The sequence below is a fragment of the Ursus arctos genome, unplaced genomic scaffold, assembly GCF_023065955.2.
Source record: "Ursus arctos isolate Adak ecotype North America unplaced genomic scaffold, UrsArc2.0 scaffold_7, whole genome shotgun sequence".
In the NCBI taxonomy this organism is placed as follows: Eukaryota; Metazoa; Chordata; class Mammalia; order Carnivora; family Ursidae; genus Ursus; species Ursus arctos.
The window spans coordinates 4,894,946-4,916,146 of NW_026623089.1; the positions used below are offsets into that span (position 1 = coordinate 4,894,946).

Below are 21,201 nucleotides of genomic sequence, written 5' to 3' on the forward strand. Positions count from 1 at the left end.
CACATTAACAGCCCCACTCAGAAAGACACAGCACACTTTAAAAAAATAAGCTACAACATAGGTTCAAAACATGACTGTTTTGTAAAAACGAAAAACCCTGTCTTCCCCTCACTTCGTTAGGTTTGCACATCTGCTATAAAAGTGAAGCCAATTTAAGCCCTTGTTGATGTGACTAATAAGGTTAGGTAATTGGATTGGTGGCAGATTAGTTAAACAGCAGCCAGCCAGGCCCAACCTGGAGCTCCCAGGGATGGAGGCAGGGATGCCTGTGGCCGCTGTTCTTGCCCACACCCCCTCGCTGCAAGAGCCCAGCACCCCCACCGAGGACAGAGGGCATGCCTCATGCTTCGGGAAGAGCAGCCTGCAGGAGACGAGCGTTGACCTGAGAATAGGAAAGAGGAAGATAGAACAAGTCAAGAGATAGCTGCCGTGGTCCAGGAGAGCCCTGGGCGAGGGCCCAAGAGAAGCAGCTGGATGCTGGAGATGAGACAGAGGAAGGCCACCAGGGAGGCCAGAAGAGCAAACAAAGACAAGGCCATTGCAACCTGCACCCATCAAACCAAACAACGAGGAGCCTGGCAAGTCTAGGAAGGATGATGCTCTGTGTGACATTCCACCTGGGAGGCTGAGACAGACCAAGAGAAAAAATAAATTGAGGTATCGCAAGAGAAAAGGAAATGGATCTTTTTCCCAATTCACAAGAACAGATTAATAGAGCAGAGAGCTTTTTTTTTTTCTCACGTTTTAGTTTTTCTGCCTTTATTTTAAAAATCTTTGGTGTGTCCTACCAGTTGTCTTTGAAGGTAGATGACAACACAGATGAACAAATGGTCAACGATCACTGACCAAAAAATCCAAGCAGCGGACCATACTTAGCCCGACGGCAGGTTTGGGGCACCTATGCCTTCATGTTTATGCTTATATTTACATATATCTGAGTGAGACATGGTTTAGGGACATGACACTGTTTGTGAAATAGAATGAAACGTGCATAACTACTTCTTGGTATTACTCAGTTTGGTTTTCTGGAAAGAGGTCTCCTGATACTAGACAGTTTTTGAACCCACCACTGGGGGCAGCATTGAGAACAAAGGCAAAAATATCCTAACTCCCATTCATTATCTTTGTGCCATTTATTGACAAACCAGAGACCCTGTGAATTGGAGAAAATGAAGCACTTCCACAGACGATTATGTAAGATGTCTTAAAGCTGCAGGAATAAGAACCACAAGAATGGAAGGAAGAAGAGGAACGGTTCAGAAGCCAAATTCTCATTCATGCCCTTGTCCTTATTCCAACTGCTCTTGACCTTATTTTAACCCAAAGTCGGCTTCAAAGAATGACAAATGACAGTGTTTTAAAGGCCTTTGATCTTAGTTTCCTGGGTTCATAACATTTATTCACATAAATACATTTTTCTGCTTCACCTGATTCTTTTTTTTATAAGATTTATTTATTTGAGAGAGAGAGAGAGCAAGGGCTGGGAGTGGGGGGACGGACAGAAGGAGAGGGAGAGAGAGAGACTCTCCAGCAGACTCCTCACTGAGCGTGGAGCCCAATGCAGGGCTCGATCTCATGACCCTGAGATCATGACCTGAGCTGAAATCAAGAGCTGGATGCTTAATGGACTGAGACACCCAGGTGACCCTACCTGATTCTTCAACAGCATTTTTTCATGAGGTCCTTCTTTGGGGCTTGATTCATATAAAATTCAAAAAGTCAGATGTATTTTCAGCCTAGGAAAAGGCATTTGAAACTACAAATCCTAGTTCTGGTGAGTTGGCAATGGGACTGGACCATGATTTAGTGCCAGTGGCAGTGGAGATGGGTCAAATCTTATGGCAATGACATAAAAACAAAACTGGCAATGTCAAAACTTACAAAAATATTTTGAATTGGCAATTCCATTTTTGAGACTGCATGCCAGGAAAACTTTCAAAAGAAAGTCAAGCTATATGCTTGCAAGTGTTCACTGCACATTTACTCACAGTAGTGAGAATGTGCAAACCACCTAAATGCTCAGTGAAAGGGATGGGTAAGAGAAGATTACCCATTTCATTTTATGAAATGTTATGCCATCATAAAAATCATGGTTACTACGTTGTAATCAAGAAAGATGTCTGTGATAGATTGCCAAACAAAAAGAACCAAAAAAATTTGGACAATGTTTACAACATTACATTACATGTGTACAAAGACTGATTGTAAACCAGAGGAATACAAATAGCTGTTCTTTTAAAACAATCTCTTTAACCTTATAAATAAATAGTGTAAGGAAGCTCTCTTCCCCTATGGAAAGAAAGAAAGAGAGAAACAAAGAAAGGAAGAGAGAAGCAAAGGGAGGGAGGGAAGGAGGTGGGCGGGTGGGTGGGCAGGCAGTCTTCTCAGGTTTATTTTATTCACTTGTTATAACACCCCTTTGGAGTAGATTCCATTCTGTACCAACATGACAGCTCTGAGTCGAAGACTAAAGACGTTCAGTCATTTGCTGGCAATCCGGGAGTACCGGGAGTCATGGTCTACCTGGCTTCAGTGTGCAAACTCAAATGTACTCACAGAGCAGAGGTTCTTCTAGCTTGCATCTGGTTTTGGCTCTGGAAAATACCAAAAGTATTCTTCATGGCTACCACCTGCATGCCATGGTGATGAGGACTGGCCAGTGGAAATCTATAAATGATTCACAGTCTATGACCTAAAAAGTATAAAGGGGAGGAAGGAAAATCTACTCTTTAAATATTAGGTCCCACTACAATCCTGCTACTCTGATGCAGTTTTGGTTTCCTTCCAATGTAAGAATTTTTCTTAAAATTCCTCAAAAATCTATGTGAAATTGATATTTACTTACTTGAATTATTATAATATTTAAGCAAAGGTTACTTTCAATGTGGAGGACGCACTACCATTTGGGTTCTTCTCGTGCCTCCTGCAAAGCATCATAGCCAACCCAGTAGCCCACTGGGGAGAAAGCCACCGTACGCTCGTGCCTGTGAGTGTGGACCCAACAGTGAATATGTAAACACCATACTTATTTTCATGGAATCCAGGGAAGGACATTTTGCTAATCCTCCAACATGAATATTCAGATGTTGTCTTTCCTATTGATACCGTATGTTCTGAGCATGTTACGCAGACTTTCTTGGAGGAGTTCTTATCGGTTCCGCTGCACAGGTAAAAGACCAAGACAGATATGAAAGAGGAAAAGCAAAGACTGTTGACTTGAAAATAACACATGTTGGCAAGAAGCAGCCAGTCTGAGAGAACGAGGTAACATTTGGTTAAACATTCTGAGGGTACGTACCAAGGAGAGGGGGAAGAGACTTTTATTCAGGGTTGAATGTGTAAGTAAATCCAGATTTAAAAAAGTAAGTAAAAGCTAATAATAATAATAATTGGGAATATTTCTCCCTAAAGATGAGAACAAAGGATGATAGGCTTCTTCAAGAAGGGAAGTCCTAGGATTTTTCTCTTTTAAACTGTAGGGAATTAGGTTTTTCATGTTCAATACCTTTACCTCCAGAGTCACTTATAAGCCTTTTTCAAGGTTTTCAGGCTTGTGTGCCTTCTCCCCAAGCCACTTACCGCACACCTACTACGCCCTTACCATCTGGAAGCTTCGCGTCGAATGGAATTCACACTGCATCATATCGAAGAAGATAGGGATGGTGGCTTTGCGCAGCTCTGTCTCAGGAATTAGCGTCATTTCTAATATAGGGCCGACCATTTCTGGAATGAACTTTATTTTGTGTTGACCTTAAATACAGAAAGGCATTATTCAGATTTTTTTTTTTTAAGGGATTCTAAAATGAGCTTCAATGGACCAAACTGAACAACACAGATCAGTGTGATTTTGAATACTAGGATATTAGGGACATGCATCTATTTCTCATCCACTGGAAATCTGAATGTGTCCAGCCTTTAGCATAAGAAGTGGACTGTAGGGGTGCCTGGGTGGCTCAGTAGGTTAAGTATATGACTCTTGATTTCAGCTCAGGTCGTGATCTCAGGGTCCTGGGATCGAGCCCCACAGCAGGCTCTGAGCTCAGCAGGGAGTCTGCTCGTCCTTCTTCCTCTGCTCCTCCCCTGCTCTCTTTCTTTCTCTCTCTCAAATAAATAAATACATAAAATCTTAAAAATAAAATTAAAAAAAGTGGACTGTATTCTAAATGTTGTAAGGGAAGCTATTAAAGTATCATCCAATGTAAGACCCGTAGTCATGACCTATATGTTATATAAGATAAATGCCATTTCACAAATAGACAATTATATCACATAAACCAAGGACATGAGCAGGGCTCTGTAGCAGGGCTGGGAGACAGAATACCTGGTATCTCATTTGTGACATTTTGTTATTAACACTAGCAATTTATCTAGAGTTAATCAATCTTACTCATATTTCTATACAATCAGAAAAGAGAATAGATCCTCTAAAGAATTTAGTTTAGTTTTTTTTTTTTTATTACTCAGCTAATAAGGATTTCTGTAGAAAACCATAAAACAAATTTGGCTATTATAAATAACTACACTTAACAAAGTACATAGCCCGCATAATAAACCTAAATTAATAGATTTCTAAAATTTATATTAAGTGGACATACATGCAAAATGTAACCTTCAATAAGGAATCTGAATATAATGAAAATCTTATTTTCAACTTGTACTAAATATGTAGTATTTTGACTAAGGCTATGTAAACGTGATTCTCATCACTTCCCCAAATGCTTAATGTCTCTGATAGGCATGCAATTGTGGCAAAGCATTCTCTTAGAAATGCTATTATATTCAGTCTCTCAGGTGACAGTTTTCTTGTATTATGCCTAAAAAATGTCAGAGCCAATGTTTCAGAAGACAGATGATACTGACACCAAGTCATTCATCAACACAATTTGAGTGTCATAGAGTGCTCGGTCTGTCACTGACAGTTCTTACTGTTCCAAGCTGGGAGGAGCATTTAAGGTGGGAGCAAGTGGTCGTAGGTGCAAGGATCGGAAAAATAGGTTATAAGAATGGTGGTTTTCTAATCTCTGATTATTGACCTTCCCATTAGCACAGGAACCTGGCCAGGGGCCAGCGCTGAGCTCTACCTATAGTGATATCCCTGGGGATTTAACCTCCACAAACAAATGGACCCCAAAGCGAGCAAGGCCTGGGTGTTGTCCAGAAATCGTCTTTGCTTTCTTGTTTTTCCTTTTTTCTTTTTTCCTTTTTTTTTTTGGCATTTGCATTATGGATTTCCCCTGGAGCATATATTGCTCAAATTTAATGATGAACTCAGGTTTGGAATCAATGAGGATCAAGGTGACTCTTGCAGTGTAGACTTCAAGAAAAAGAAGATGCATTTTTCCCCCTTTTGAGACAAAGGAAGAACAAGCTAATTATCAGATCACAATAAGAATACTTTACCTTCGGTCACCTTGCCAATCTCCTAGTTACAACTCCCAAATTCTTTAAAACCCACCCAGAGTCTTTCGTCTAGTTACAGAACACGGAGCCATCCTGTCCCCTCCAGACAGTGGGTCATGCTTTCTCAGGGAAGGCAAGTTCTCACCAATCAGTAGCCTCTCCCTGGGTGTGTGGATGATCTCTGTAATCACGAGGGTCCAAAAATCCGGGACATTAAAACCAGTGTTAGCCCAGGAAAATCTCCATGTACACACAGGTAGACCGAGCAAAAATGTCCATCATCCAGTTGACCTGAGGTCTTCTTACGTGTGGCTTTTAATGAAAGCACATAATTTGTCCCGTCCCCAAATCATCCATGGAGGGACCACTGGGAAAACTATCCCAGACCAAACCCGGCCGGGCGCACGCTGGCTCTGGCGGGACTGTGGGCGCCGTGCCCACTGCCCGGCCGTGTGTAATAAGCAAAATGGAAGCCGAGGCGGCCGCCAAGGTGAGAGCAGGTGCTCTGGCGGTTGCTTCACCGAGCGCGCTTTGATAAATAACTGAAGAGCTCGGGAAAGAAGCACATTCCCCCCCTCCCCCTCCTTTTTTTGGAGAGAGTGTGCTTTTGATTTCTCCTTTCAGACTCAAAATGTGACAGGTTTGGGAGGGGAAAAACATGCTGCCATCCCACGGGGCAACACCGTGTTTGCACTTGCATTAAATTGAGCAGAACAGACCCCAGATCCTTGCTCTGAAGCTCTGCTTGGAGGGGAGATCCGAGACACTCATCCCAATGTACCCCACATATGACTGGAAAGACTCAGGGAAGAAATAGTCTCGTGGAGAATTTGGCTCGTTAAAATCAGAAACAAATGGAGTCCAGCATTGAAAATTCTCTGAGCAGACAAAAACCAATGTAGTTCTACAGGCAAAGATTCATTTAGCTTATTTTGCAAGGCTAACCTTGCTTCTGCCTCTGGAAATCTTAAGCAAAAAAACAAAACAAAAACAAAGACGTTTTCCAAAGGCTGATAGGAGATAATCACCAGCCAATTCCCTCTCATTTAAGAGAATTCTAAAATTATAACCAATCACTAATATTGTAACCGATAAACAGTCACTGCTCTCTCACGACAGAAGCTGCTTGGTAACGATATACCTCTGAGCCTCCTTCCATGTACTGGTGTGAGAGCTCCAGGCCTGCAAACTGTCTTCTCGGCGTACGCACAAAATTAACTTTACTACTCACTACTCCAGCGATTCGTTGGTTGTGCTTCTGTTATTTGTGACCTTTTGACAGGCTCACGGCCTGATCGAGTGATCGGTGACTAATTGTAAGATGATAAATATGCCTGACTTCCATTTTTATTTTGTTGGCAGTGCTGGCTGGATCAACCTGCCAGTATGTTTCCAAACCTGAGCCCATTCACACACACAAAAGAAAGCTGTGTAGAAAATAGGCCGTGTACATTTTGGGGAACTGAGATGTGCTGTCATGAACTTCTAGAGTGGGGGCCTTGGCAGTGACACTTGGGGCAGGCTCCCACACCTGAGATTTGCAGTAGGAAAGAGCCAGGCAGCCTGAGGTGACCCTATGCAGCCGTTCTTCGCTGTTCTGAGGGGCTGCTCGGGCAGATCCCTTGGGCGGCCGATACTTTTATCATACGTTTTTAATTTTCAAAAAATAATGTAATTATGTTACAAGCAAGGAACCCAATCATGTTGGCTGGTGGTTATTTCTTGCTGTTACCAGACTCCTACCCTTCATTGACCAAGGTCATGGTTTACATTTGACCTCTTGGCCGCCTCTCAGGACGGAGTCCACATTCCTGGCTGAAACGCTGTAAAACACAATTCTTACGCATTCATCACCGTATTCAAATCAGCAACTGCCAGGATGCAATGGGACGTCTGCTCTTCTGACTGCGTCCATTACCTTACAAATCAAAGACCTCCCGCTTGACTCAGCGTATTGGGAGTACAACAATCTGTCGAGGGAACCGCTCCAAAACAGCTTTAAAGAGCTGATTTACACCTAAGGGTGCATCCTCAGAAGGTCGAGCCTTCCCCAGGGCCTGGAAGCGGCATCACAAAGCAGCTCACGTTACCTGGGGCCCTTCGTACCTTCCTTCACCACAATCATGGGGATGGGGCCAGTTGCAAATGGTGGTCAGTCCCAGGGACTAAAGAGGTGACCAGGAACATAATTTTTATAGAAAGAAAGAAATGCCAAAAAGGCAGGCGTGTCCATCAGTCAGTCCAGTCATGGCTTGAGCTGAGTTCTGGAGCCTCCTTCCATACCAGGCAGTGACCCTTCAATGACCCTCATAGAGGAGGGGAGGGTCCTGGCGGAGCACTAAGGGGCCGGGGAGGGGGGCTGAGTTGGGGCAACAACTATTTATCAAGCAAGAAAAAAGCATTTTATTTATTTTTTTCCTATTTTTTAAAAAAGATTATTTATTTATTTTTGTGAGAGAGAGAGCAAGCGTGTGCACAGGAGCAGGGGGAGGGGCAGAGGGAGAAGCAGGCTCCCCGCTGAGCGGGGAGTCCGACATGGGACTCGATCCCAGGACCCCGAGATCATGACCTGAGCTGAAGGGAGACGCTCAACCAACTGAGCCACCCAGGCGCCCAAGAAAACAGCATTTTCGTATGTTAATCATCAGTCTGACTATCTGCCGGGGGGGATGCCTCCAGTTATCCTAAGTGATGTACAAAGTATCAAGCCATTTCAGAATGAAGCACTGTCATCTGAAATCATACCTAAAACTCCTTTGGGGGGAAACACACGAACTCACAGTGTGCGCTTGAGAATGAAACTGAACAACTTAGAAGAAGGTGTTGCCACTCTCTTGGGGAGGCTAGCGTGTGAGAGAGGCCTGGGAACTCTCGTGCAGAGGGGTGGCAGGTGGAGCTCACAGCACCTGCCGGGTGGATGCTGGAAGCTAGGAAAGCCCCGGATTCCCCCACGGCCAGCAGAGAGCAAGTCCCTCCATGCCGCTCTCTGAACGTCAGTCTCTCCTTGTGCTGTGCTCTCTAATGGGGTTGTATTTGGTCCCTTCCTGGCAAGAGTTCTGCAGTGCCTGGCCTCCCAGGGCAAATGACAAATGCATCTGTCAGAGCATGATCAATTAAAATGAATCATGAATGGCCCTCCTCCCTATTCTAGAAGCCTTGGCATTTCATTACTGAGATCATCATGCATATATAAAGAATTACGGAGCGTCAGGATTGGAAGGCTCTTGAAAACTTCAGTCCAACCTCTCTATCTTACAGCCTGGAAAGCTGATGGAAGCCCAGAAAGACTGGGTCGTGGGGGAGGCCACACAGCCAGGCAGAGGCAAGGTAGGAAGAAAACTCCAGTAGGATTCAAGTCTCTTCACTCGGAGCCAGGACTCCTCCTCTGTCCCCCGGCGGGCGGCAGGAAGACCAAGGACAGGGCAGCACCCTGAATGCTCAGTGCTGGAGACGCAGGAAGCCCTTTGACAGCCTGGGGTCATAACTCAAATTCTGGGCATTTAAGCTGCTGCGGGAAGGTCCCTCTCAATGACCCAGCAAAGAGTTTCCTTAAGAGGACCTCAAGCGCCTGAGACCCAAACAGCATGCCGGGTGCAGGCTCCCCGTCGGTGGAGAGCGTGAGCAGACGGGGCCATTCCAACCGGCTCGTCATCACCCCTGGGAGCTTCTGCGCTGGATTTTGACTCCTGAGAACCCAGCTGGTGCCTCGCATTAAATCCTAACTTCTTAATTTCTATGTTATTAGTATTACCTATAGAACATCTTATAGTATTTTCGCCAAGGCCTTCTGCATTTATTTTTCATGTAACACCCATTTGAAAAAGGCTCCATCCTTCATATAAACAGATGGACAAAGGATATTTGGAAATTCTAACTTTCTCTAGAGGTGTGGTAGGGCCTTCCTTTACACATGTTTGCTGACATCCGGGAACTCAAGAAGGATGAGCCATCAACCCCACTATGAGGAAATCTGGCTCGGCTGAAAACAGACCACTGTGAACTTGCTGACCACAAAGCCAGACCGCAGGCGAGGTCCCCAAACCCCCACCCGTCTGCTCGGAGGGTCCTCGGGACCAGTCCCCCACCTTCAGGGAAAACCATGTTCTGTTTTCATCACCCTATTTCATTCTTCCCAAGGACTATAGATACATCAGGGCATCTTTCTAGCCAAGGTCTCTAGCCACGACACAGACAGCAGGAATCTATTCACCTAGCAAGGTGGGGTGCAATTAAGATGTTCCAGTCTTGGGGGAACAAACTTAACCGGGGTGCTGTGGGTAACTAGAGGGAGAAGTGGACAGACACCTGCCTCCTTGGAAAGGAGAACAGGGTCACTGGGGAGAAGGGGAGGGGAGGCCCCCTGTAGCCACTACAGGCTTCGTGAGCCAATCGAAGCAAAACAAACAGGGCCCCCAGAGGCTCAGACGGGAAATGCCACTGAAGTCTTGCACCGGACCCTCCAGGAGGCTGAAGAAAGGCGCCGGAACGCCTCTGCGCAAAGCGAGCAGACAGTGGAGAGCAGTGGCCAGGAAGGGTTTCATCTCCACTAGGAGAGAGGCGGGTTCATCAAGGACCCATTCAAGATGGTGACAGGACGCCCAATTATCAGTTCTTTACCCCTTTAAGGGGCTTACCTATCAGAATGGCGTGGCGTAGTGACTAACGTTCTAATAGAGAATTCCATGCTATTTTAATTAGTAACATTTTATTGGAGTGCCTGGGTGGCTCAGCCGGTTAAGCGTCTGCCTTCAGCTCAGGTCATGATCCCATAGTCCTGGGATCGAGCCCCAAGTTGGGTTCCCTGCTCAGAGGGGAGTTTGCTTCTCCCTCTCCCTCTAACCCTCCCCTTTGCTCATGTTCTTGCTCACTCTCTCTCTCAAATGAATAAATAAAACAATCTTTAAAAAAGTTTTTTTTATTAATTATATTTTTTCTTTTTATTGTTTAACGTCTTAAGAACACTTAAGATGAGATCTATCCTCTTAACAAATTTTTAAATGTAGGACACGGTATTGTTAACTTTGGGTATCATGCTCTACAGCAGATTTCCAGAACTTATTCATCTTGCATAACTGAAAGTTTGTACCCTTTGACCAATACCTCCCCATTCCTTCCTCCCTGCCCCCGGCAACCATCATTCTACTCTCGGCTTCTATGAGTATGACTCTAGAAACCTCATATAAGTGGAATGTTTATGCATTTGGCAAGATTTCCTTTTTACTAAAAAAAAAAAAAGCTGAATAATATTCCATTGAATGTACATATACCACATGTTCTTTATCCATTCATCCATCAATGGGCACTTAGTTTGTTTCCATTTCTTGGCTATTGTGAATAATGGTGTCATGAACATGAGCGTACAAATACCTCGTCAAGATCCTGAGTTCAATTCATTTGGACGTATAGCCAGAAGGGAGATGGCTCGGTCATATGGTAGTTCTATTTTTAACTTTTTGAGAAACCTCCATGCTGTTTACCACATTCCCACCAACCCCGTGCAAGTGTTCAAACTACTGTACACCCTGGCTGATACTTGTTATCTTTTACTTTTTTCATAATAACCATCCTAACAGGTGTGAGGGGACATCTCACTGTGGTTTTGGTTTGCACTTCCCTGATGGTCAGTCATGTTGCACATCTTTTCATAAACCTAAAGGCCATTTGTATCTCTTCCATGGAGAAATGTCAATGCAAGTCCTTTGCCCATTTTTTATTGGTTGGTTTTTTGCTATCGCGTTGTAGGATTTCCTTATAAGTTTTGGAAATTAACCCCTTAGCAGATACATGGTTTGCAAATGTTTTCTCCCATTCCACGGGGTGTCTTTCATTTTGTTGATTGTTTCCTTTACTGGGCAGGAGCTTTTTAGTTTGATACAGTCCTACTTGTCTATTTTTGCTTTTGTTGCCTGTGCTTTTGCTATCGTTTCCAAGAAATCATTGCCAAGACCAATACCAAGAAGCGGTGGTGGTGGGGGGGCGTCTTATATTTAAGTCTTTAGTCCATTATGGGTTGGTTTTAGGATATGATGTCAGACAAGGGTCCAGTTTCATTCCTTTGCAAGTAGATATCCAGTTTTCACAACACCATTTATTAAAGTGGTGATCCTTTCCCCACTGTATATTCTTGGCTCTCTTGCCTGAGATCAGTTGACTGTATATGTGCAGGTTTATTTCTGGGCTCTCTATCCTGTTCCATTGGTCTCTATGTCGTCTTTGTGCCAGTACTGTCGTGTTTTGATTCCTGCAGCTTTGTAATATATTTTGAAGTCGGGATGTATGATGCCTCCACTCTTGTTCTTTGTCAGGATTGCTTTGGCAACTTAGGGTCTTTTGTGGTTCCCTATGAATTTTGGAATCATTTTTTCAATGTCTGTGAAAAATGCCACTGGAATTTTGATGGAGATAGCACTGAACCTACAGATTGCTTTGGGTAATACGGACATGTTAACACTATCAAGCCTTCCAATCCACAAAGATGAGATGTCTTTACATTTATTTGTTTCTTCCTTCATTTCTGTCATCGACTTTTTGTACCTTTCACTGTTCAGGTCTTTCACCTCCTTGTTTTAAGTTTACTTTTAAGTATTTTATTCATTTTGACACTATTGGAAATGGGATTATTTTCTTAATTTCCTTTTCAGATAGTTGTTAGTGTATAGAAATGCAACTGGTTTTTGTATGTTCATTTTGTATCCTCTAAGTTTTCTTAATCTGTTAGTTCTAATAACATTTTTGATGAAGTCTTTTGAGTTTTCTATATAAAAGATCACGCCTTCTGCAAACAGATAATTTAACGTCTTCCTTTGTGATCCAGGTGGCTTTTATTGCTTTTTCTTGCCTAATTGCTATGGCTGGGACTTCCGGTACGATGCTAAATAGGAGAGGTGAGGGTGGGCCTCCTTGTGTTCCAGAACTTACAGGAAAAGCTTTCAGTTCTCCACCCCTGAGTATCTTAGCTGTAGGTTTGTCATATGTGGCCTTTATTATGTTAAGGTACGTTACTTCTCTACCTAGTTTGTTGAGTTTCCAACATGAAAGGGTATGAAATTTCATCAAATGTTTTTTCTATATCTACTGAAATAATCATGGCTTTTATACTTCAATCTGGTAATGCACTAACACTTTTGTTAACTTGTGTATGTTGAACCATCCTTGCATCCCAGGGATAAATCCCACTTGATCATGGGGTATGATCCTATTGATGTGCTGTTGAATTTAGTTCACTAGTATTTGAGGATTTTTACATCTATGTTCATCAGAGACAGTGTCCTATAGTTTTCTTTTCTTGTAGTGTCTTTATGTGGTTTCAGTATCAGGATAAAGCTTGCCTCATAAAATGAGTTTGAAAGTGCTCCCTTCTCTTCCGTGTTTTGGAAGAGTCTGGGAAAGATTGGCATTAATTCTTCTTTAAATGTTAGGTAGAACTCATCACTGAAGCTATCTGGTCCTGGGCTTTTCTTTGTTGGGAAGTTTTCAATTGCTGATTACTTATCATTTGTTCAGATTTTCTATATCCTTATAATTTCAGTCTTGGTAGGCTGCATGTTTCTAGGAATTTGTCCATTTCTTCTAGGTTGGTTGACATATAATTTTTCATAGTAGTCTCTTTTGATCCTTTTTATTTCAGTGGTATCAGTTGTAATGGTTCTGCTTTCACTTCTGATTTTATTTATTTAAGTCTCCTCTCTTCGTAGTTAATCTAGCTAAAGGTTGGTCAATTTTGCTCCTCTTTTCAAAAAATCAACTCTAGTGGTGTTGAGTTTTTCTATTTTTTTTTATTCTCGATTTCATTTATTTCTGCTCTAATTTTTATTATTTTCTTCCCTCTGCTGACTTCAGGCTTTGTGCTTTTTCTAGTTCCTGGAGATGTAAAGTTAGGTTGTTTATATTTACTAATCAAGGCAACAAATGGACCCAAATGGACCCAACAGACACACAGAACATTCCTCTCAGCAGCAACAGAACATTTTTCTCAAGGGCACATGGAATGTTCCTCAGGATATGTCACATCTTTTTTTTTTTCATTTTTTTATAATAATATTTTTTATTATATTATGTTTGTCACCATACAGTACATCCCTGGTTTTTGATGTAAAGTTCCATGATTCATTAGTTGCGTATAACACCCAGTGCACCATGCAATACGTGCCCTCCTTACTACCCATCACCAGCCTATCCCATTCCATGAAACTGAGGGCTTCAGAGGGGAGGGGGGTAGGGGAATAGGATATGTCATATCTTAGGTCATAAAACAATTAACAAATTTAAGGAGAATGAAATCTTACCAAGTACCTTTTCCAACTACAATGGAATGAAATCAGAAATCAGAAATAGGAAAACTGGAAAATCCACAAATAGAGGAAATTAAAAAGCCTACTCCTAAATAACCAATGGATCAAAGACATCAGATAGGAAATCAGAAAATACCTTGAGACAAATGAAAAAGAAAACAAAATATACCAAAACACTTGAGATGCAGCAAAAGCAGTAGTAAGAGGGAAGTTTGTAGCGATGAATACTTTGGTTAATTTCTCATCTTGAACACAGGAAGCCCCTCACATGTTTTCAGTGTACAAGCATGTTCTACTACCACCACCTGGTGGCAGTGTACCTATATACAGGGTCCAGTTTTGAGTAGGAAAAAAACAAAAAAACCAAAAAACCAAAAACCTTCGAGGGTAGAATGTGTTAAATTGAATACAATAAGCAGTGGGCCATGTAACAGTGGGATGAACTACCTCGTTTGATGCCCAAGAAGCTGGGGGAATGTTAGTGATGCCGGGAAGCAAAGAAATTTCAAGGCAGAGCTGTGTTCACCTGACGTAAGGGGGCACTGTACTGATTTTTCTATTTGCCCTACCGATCAGATTTTCTTCCTACCTCTTATTTACAGAAGACAACTATTGCAAAGGTAGCAATTGCTCTATGAGGAAGGGAAGCGATTCAGATTTTCAAGACACCCCGGCAGTGAGAGCCAGGGCCAATGTCATCACCCATGACAGTTTCAAGAGAGTCACCCCGATTCCCCGGAAATCCCAGCTACTCACCAAGGTTGTACCACATGTCTCTGATTTCGAAGCCAATCTGCCTCCTCATATCTCCATACCTGAGAACCGAGGACAGGAGAAATGCTGAGTCACTCTTTGATTATTTTTAAGTGCAGTGAAAGTCTCCCAGCACGGAGACAAACAAAGAGAGTATCAATGCTTCTCTTGCCACCAAAGAGAACTGAAGGAGGAAGAATCCAGCCAAGGGAGTCTCACTTACCCATCATGGCAGATTATGTAACAGTCCCCCCACTCCACACATCCCATGGGAACATGGGCAAGGTGGTGGAGAGTAAGGACAGCATTTTCCTTCTTCAATCTCTAATGGCAAGAGAAGGAGGACCTGGCTCCCTGGCCTGAGGGGGAGCTTGTTTTCAGAGCGTGCTCTTAGCATCCAGCACTGCAGACACCAAATGACGTCCTCCAACCCTGCTCACAAAAGCAGCTTTCACACGTTAAAATTAAGCCCTGGAGTGGACATCAGAGGGGGGAGGTCTCCTTCAAATATCTCCCCTCCTTCTTTAGCATTTTCAGTGTAAGGAAGGGCTCTACACCAAAACATGCCAACAAACATTCCCCTGTTTTTGTTTATCAGGGAAAGTAAATGTTAATTTTCCTCCCACCGGTCAGCAGAGGAGGGGCGTGTTTCATGAGTAAACAGAATTTGATGCTTCAGAGGATAAATGTTTATTAGTTTGTGAACAATTTAACTTTTTCCTTTATTGCCTAAGGAAAAAGCTGATTATATTAAAAATAATCATTTGCACAATTATCGTACAGGAGTACAGTTTAGCAGCGGGGTCATCAGGCTGCTCTGCTCGTCCTCACGTCAGCTAATGTGGAAAGGGAAGCTGTGTTTACAGATGACCTGGTTGTGGCTCTCAAGGCAAGAAGCCTCCTGGTAAACCAGCAACCATAGCCGGCTGCCACCCTATAAACGTCTCCAGGGCCCTAGGCACCCATCTGTCACTTTCGGCAGGACAGGGCTGCAGACTGCTCATGCTCTCCACCAGGGAAACCGGCTTGGCAGCCCCGTCACAGGTCACCCTGGGGCCGCTGCACCTGCATGGACCCACGGCCCCGTGTACAGACAGAGAAACTGACCTGGGAGTCAGCCCCTTCCCGTGAGGACAAGCTTGTCCTCTGGGTAAACGAGTTACCTTCCAGCACAGCCCGAAAACCAGGTGAGTGCTGATGTGGGTCAATTTGGTGAGTGAGAGAAGGGGGATCTTGGCAGGGAATGCACCCACCACCAGTGCCACGGGGAGGAGAGGCCTGTCCACTGTCAGCAAAGCTACTGGATCAAGCCCGTGGGTGAGAGGAGAGCGTCGTGCAATGTCTAACTGGCACTCCACATCGCCCATGTCCACATGACCGAAGCCCCTGTTGAGTTGTGCATCCTCTCTGGGCTTGTAGACCCAGTTTCCCAATTCCCATGTGGCTCCTGCACAAATGACAGAGCGGCCCCCGCAGCCGCTGCAGCCCAGACCGGGAGGGGATACAGCCGGCAGCTTCCTGGCATCCACTGGGGAGAAGCACCGTGGAGCGCAAAGTCACGTTCACACGTGTGCCGGCGCTCGCTGTGCTGGTGCATGAGTCGCCTCTCAGGGGAGTGGGCATCTGGGGAGCCAGAGAGCTCCATAGCACAGGCAGGACCCCCCAGAGCCTGCCAGCACGTGTTCAGATCTCAGCACACTGAGCTGGCCAGAGCCCCCCATGGAAGTGGTGCGAGCTGGTCACAGCAGTTGGCCTGCCACTGACCAAGGAACGCAAGCTTTAAATACTTAAATCCAACAGCCAAGCGATTCCTTCTCATCCTGGAATAATCTCTCAGAAAAGAAGAATGGCTAAAATGCTAGGCGGTTTAGGTCATTCCGGAGCGACCCGATGTCTGGTGACCTACCGTGATTTGCCATTTCTCCGGAGCTGGGGTTGACACCTCCACCACTCCTGCCTCCCCCCAGATGTCCCCTCTCCTTCCGGTGCCGACAGAGGGTGAGATGCTCATGGATGTCTGATTCGCATTTCCATTTACACTGCCCCGTCCTGCACGTGTAGAATGACTGCCTTCACAGTATTTGAGGACGGGGGTATCAGCACAGATCCAAGAGCACATCCCTCACCAGTGTCAGGCCTGCTGTAGCAAGGGGCTAAAATGCTGTTTTCATACTCAAATAAGACAAAGGTGCTCGGGGCCAGAACAAACGTAACAAGGGGAGCAAGGAGCCAGAAGGTGACGGGCAAGACTGACCCTCCGGCAGCGAGACTGATCTTTTCCTCAGTTTTAATAAGAAGGCAGCTTTGATGAGTCTATACACGTTTCAGCATAATCTGCCAATATGGTTACAGCTGCCACCAGACCTCGGGAGGGATTCCCGGACCGTTCAGACCTTCTTCCCGGAGAGGAGAGAGCAGCACGACTGGAAAGTGCGGGGGCGCACGCTCATCACCCAGCCACAGGCTCCAGGGCTGGTGGCAGCCTTCCAGAGCAGAGCTAAGTCCTCTCCAACAACTTACACTTGAGGGAACAGAAGCAGTCCTAGAGGGAGAAGCCAAAGAACTCGGCCAAGTCACAGGCAAGGAGAGGAGAAAGAGAACCCAAGTCTTCAGACCGCAAGGCCCATGCTCTGCCCCACGGCAAGTCCGGGCCTCCCTGACGGCACAGCACAGCACAGCACTGTGTCACATCTCTCAAAGGGCACTGGTCTCATCTGACTCTGGCAACAAGACTACCAGGTGAGCAGAGAGAAGCTGCCGTGGCCCTCTTTCCACTGAGGAAGCAGAGATTCCAGGTGGAGAACCGCTGTGCCTGACTCCAGAAAGCTAGAGCGGCAGGGAGCCGGAGTCACCTGGCACTTCCCATCGCACCCCGCCCACCGTGCCCACCCACAAGTCAGAGAGCACCTGCAAAATGGGCCCAAGGGAGCCCCAAGGAGGCAAGCTTCCCACAGCCCAAGTAGATATAGGATCCCACACCCAGGCCTGTAACCCTGAGCTAAAATACATGAACCTGGTCTCTGGGGCCTTATCTCAACGCCTGGGTTCATGAATCTTCACCGAAGAAGCAGAAAACCCATGTCCACCACAGACAGCCCAGGCAAGTCACCTGGCTGCTCTGACCCTCAGTCTCCTCACCTGCAGTACTGGGGTAATGATGTATGATGTTCATCCCCCAGGAGTTTTTGAGAATGAGAGAGATGATGTCCTCATGTGTCCTAGTGAGCACTCCAGCCAGGCTAGGTGCTTCCTTTAAAAGCTCAGACTAGGCCTCATCACAGCATCCCCCTCATGGTTACAATGGTCATTTACAGTGATTCATTCAGGGAACATTACTCACTGATTCATTACTTACTGAATATTCACCAGAGGTCAGGCTCAGAGCTAATAGGGAATATTAATGTAACATGGAGAACAAAGTGCACAGACCTTGGGGGGCTATTAGCACGGTAACGGAGATGGGCATTAAACAAATAATCACATTAGATCAACACACACATATGTGCACACAGCAGTTCCGTGAAGGCTGTGATCATGGCTCTTTAGGAAAAACAGAGGAGTGAGTTGAACAGTGGGCCCAGGCTGGCCGTGGCAGTTCTCTGGGAGAACAATTTACCCTCAGTTTTGAAGAAGGAAAGACGTAATCCAGACAGAAGGGAAGGAAGAGCGTGCCGGGCAAATGCACCAGCAGATGCAAAGGCCCTGTGGCAGGGCGTGGGTAGGTAACTATATGGACCAACGGAGGACGTGTGGCTGGAGGACAGAGAGCCCGCTCCTTCCCCTTCAGAGACCAGTGGGGATGCAGTGTGAACGAAGGCCACGGAGGCAGCTTTGTATAGTTTAAGTTTCAAAATGCTTTTGAAATACGAAATACGCTTTACTTTACTAACCAGCACACACATAAATATCTGTGTACGACTGTTTTATGAAATAACAACCTTACTACCTTCAGTAAATTCTGATGCTTTCTTATATTCTATTTTCACTGAAAAAAAAAAAAAAAGAAAAGTATGTTGGGCATGACTGTTGTGGGTTGAACTGTGTGCTCCACAATAACATTCAAGCCCTAACCCCTGGGACCTGTGAAGGTGATCTTCTCTGGAAATAGGGTCCTTGCAGGTGTCACCAGGTTAAGATGACGTCATACTGGATTGCGGAGGTCGGAGGCGAGTTGAGTCCAAGAACTGGCGTCCTTACAAGAGGAGGGAGATTTGGAGACACGGGGAAGAGGCCACATGCAGATGGAGGCAGAGCATGGAGGGATGCAGCCAGAGCCAATGAGTGCCAAGGCCCAGGGACAACCACCAGCCGTGACAGGCACAGAACAGGCTCTCCCTCAAAGCCTCCAGAAGGAACTGCCTCTGCCCACACCTTGAATTGGATTCCCGGCCCCCTGAACTGTGAGACAATAAATTTCTGTAGTTTTTAGCCACCCAGGGTGTGTTCACTATGAGGGCAGATGGTTGTAGGAAACAAACACCCATTAAGCTGCCATCATGGCCCAAGGAAGGGTTGAGACGCTGAAACACGCCATCTGAAGGGGGGAGGAAGGAACAAGAAGACCCAAGACCAAGGCGTGAGAAGCTCTGCCACGGAAGGGTCCGACGGAGGATTATGAGCCTAACTAGGAAATGGAGAGGCCAACAAGGAAGAGGAAAATCTCTACAGGGGTTCTGGGAACAAAGGAAAGAGGGAGACTGTGTCGGGAGTGGGTGGGGGCTTAGGAATGAAGCCAGATGCAGAGGTCGCTGGAGGGACACAATGGGTGAAGCGAGACATGTTTGGTTTAATGGCAAGTCCCTGGGGGAGGTGAGAGGAGGTAGGACCCCATCTGTGACCCAGGGAATAAAGTTTATCACACGCAGGGCTTGCATGTGCCATGGCGGCCCGCGGTTTACCGTGTTGGGCGGAGCACAGCGCCGCTCGGGCACACCGGACGCTTACCTTTGCCAACAGGGCTCGGCACAGGTCACCGTTTGTTAAATCTGTCTCCCGGGGCCCCCCGTGAATTCTGGGTTTAGAGTGAACTTATTTTGAATAATTGGAGTCTTTTAAACACAAACGCGAGCTATACTTTTCCTAAACTATTTCTTGTTACCATCTGGGGTCCACAATCCCAGCTTCAGATCAGGCCACAACGCAAGGTGGATCTTGTGGCAGCTCTGTTTCTTTTAGTTTCCCTAATAGCAATGTCCTTAGTTTGACTTAACACATGAACATCTCAGAACCCCGTGCTCGGAAAGATGGAGATAAATGTTTATGTAGAATTTTGACTTAGTTGTGGAACCTGTCCTCTCAGAAGGTGTGAGTTCTACGTGAAAATACGCATATAAATAAGTAAATAAAGACGAGAAATAGCGTGGAGACCAAGTGAGGAGAGGGTCTTCATGGAGGGTGGTCCCTGCACACAGTTTCAAATGCACTGACCTGGGGCTGGCCTTCAAACCTGACTCTCGGGCTGAAAATGTTAAGTGAGCCTTTTATGCTTCGCTATGCTGGACGCCCAGTGCCTGAACCCCCTTTCTCTTCCAGGACTAAGTCTGGTCCCGAACACAGAAGCCTGTTTGCAGTCATGGGTCACATTGTCCCCCACTAGGACACACATGTCCTGCCTACTAAAATGATCAAGCCGACTGCTAATGAAAAGCCAACTTTTTTATATCTGACTCATATTTCCTGAGTCCCCGTAATGTCAAAGGCTGGGGGGGTGGGGATGGGGGGATGGGGTGGGGAGAAATGACGGTCAGTTTTCGCATGCCAGCGACACCTCTGTCCTTTGCTGGGAGTCACCAGCACCAAAGATGTCTGAAGGCTGAGTCAGTTACATTTTCTTACTATAGACTTTGATTCCTGGTGGTTATTTATTTTGTGGTTCATGGGAAAATCTTATACTCAATTTTGGGTTTGACATAATCAGTTCTCTGCACGGTATGGCCCATTATTTTATGTTACTCCCATGCACTTTGGGGAATGTCTCTGGAATGAATATCGTAATTATCTCCCCAACCTGGGTCATCAGGAGGACAGAGGGCTTCACAAGAGGGAATGGACAGGCAGATCTTCTGACACTCGGATTTTCTATTGTTTGGGGCCACTGTGCTGTCAGCCGGACAGACAAGAGTTGCTGCAGGCTTGGCAGAAAGGAACAGAAGGGTAGGCAGGGGTGTGAAGGGTGTGTGGGGGGGATTCCTCTGTGAAGCCTTCCCACAGATGCATCTGGTTGGCTTCAGGACTGGTAGAGCAGGAGACTGGCCCAAAGGGAGGCAGCCAGAGGCTCCTTAGTGGGTGTGGCATCGCTCTGCCTTCAGAGCCTCCAGGCTTTCCCTCTAGAAAAAGACAGCAAGTGAATTATCCTCCACTGTGCTCTAAGTCAGCACCCAGTCCTTTGCTGAGACCGGTGGGGTCAGTTCCCAGATCACTGGGCCTCCTGCTGTGCCCGAGCCCTCCGGGTCTGGTCACTCCCTCATGCTTCAACAATCCAGAGCATCTCTCTGCTCATGAGTAGGCCATGTCCATTGGGACTTAATGTTCCCTTTGCGATTGGCTGTTTGTCGGCTCAGTCAGCCAATCTGGTAACCTCCCTGCTCCTTCCCCACCGAGCCTGGAAGTCCCTCCCGCCAGCGGCCTTGGGCTCCCCACGTTCACTCCCGAATGCCCCTCTGCAGGCGGCTAGGGTATACGGTGAGCACTGACACTCCACGCGACCGTTGTTACTTCTGCACACCTACCTGCCCGGGACTGTGAACTTCTCACCTCT

General features: G+C 45.7%; 1 protein-coding gene across 4 annotated transcripts in view; it reads right to left on the minus strand.

The window, feature by feature from the left end:
• DOCK1 (dedicator of cytokinesis 1) overlaps nt 1–21,201 on the minus strand; it is a 493,249-nt gene that overhangs the window by 71,675 nt on the left and 400,373 nt on the right. For all 4 annotated transcript variants that reach the window (XM_048219065.2, XM_026494391.4, XM_026494390.4 and 1 more), the window contains 2 exons: nt 14,448–14,506; nt 3,602–3,750 (listed from right to left, as the gene is read on the minus strand). In XM_048219065.2, coding sequence (XP_048075022.1) covers nt 3,602–3,750; nt 14,448–14,506 — 208 coding nt within the window. The remainder of the gene's footprint in view (nt 1–3,601; nt 3,751–14,447; nt 14,507–21,201) is intronic.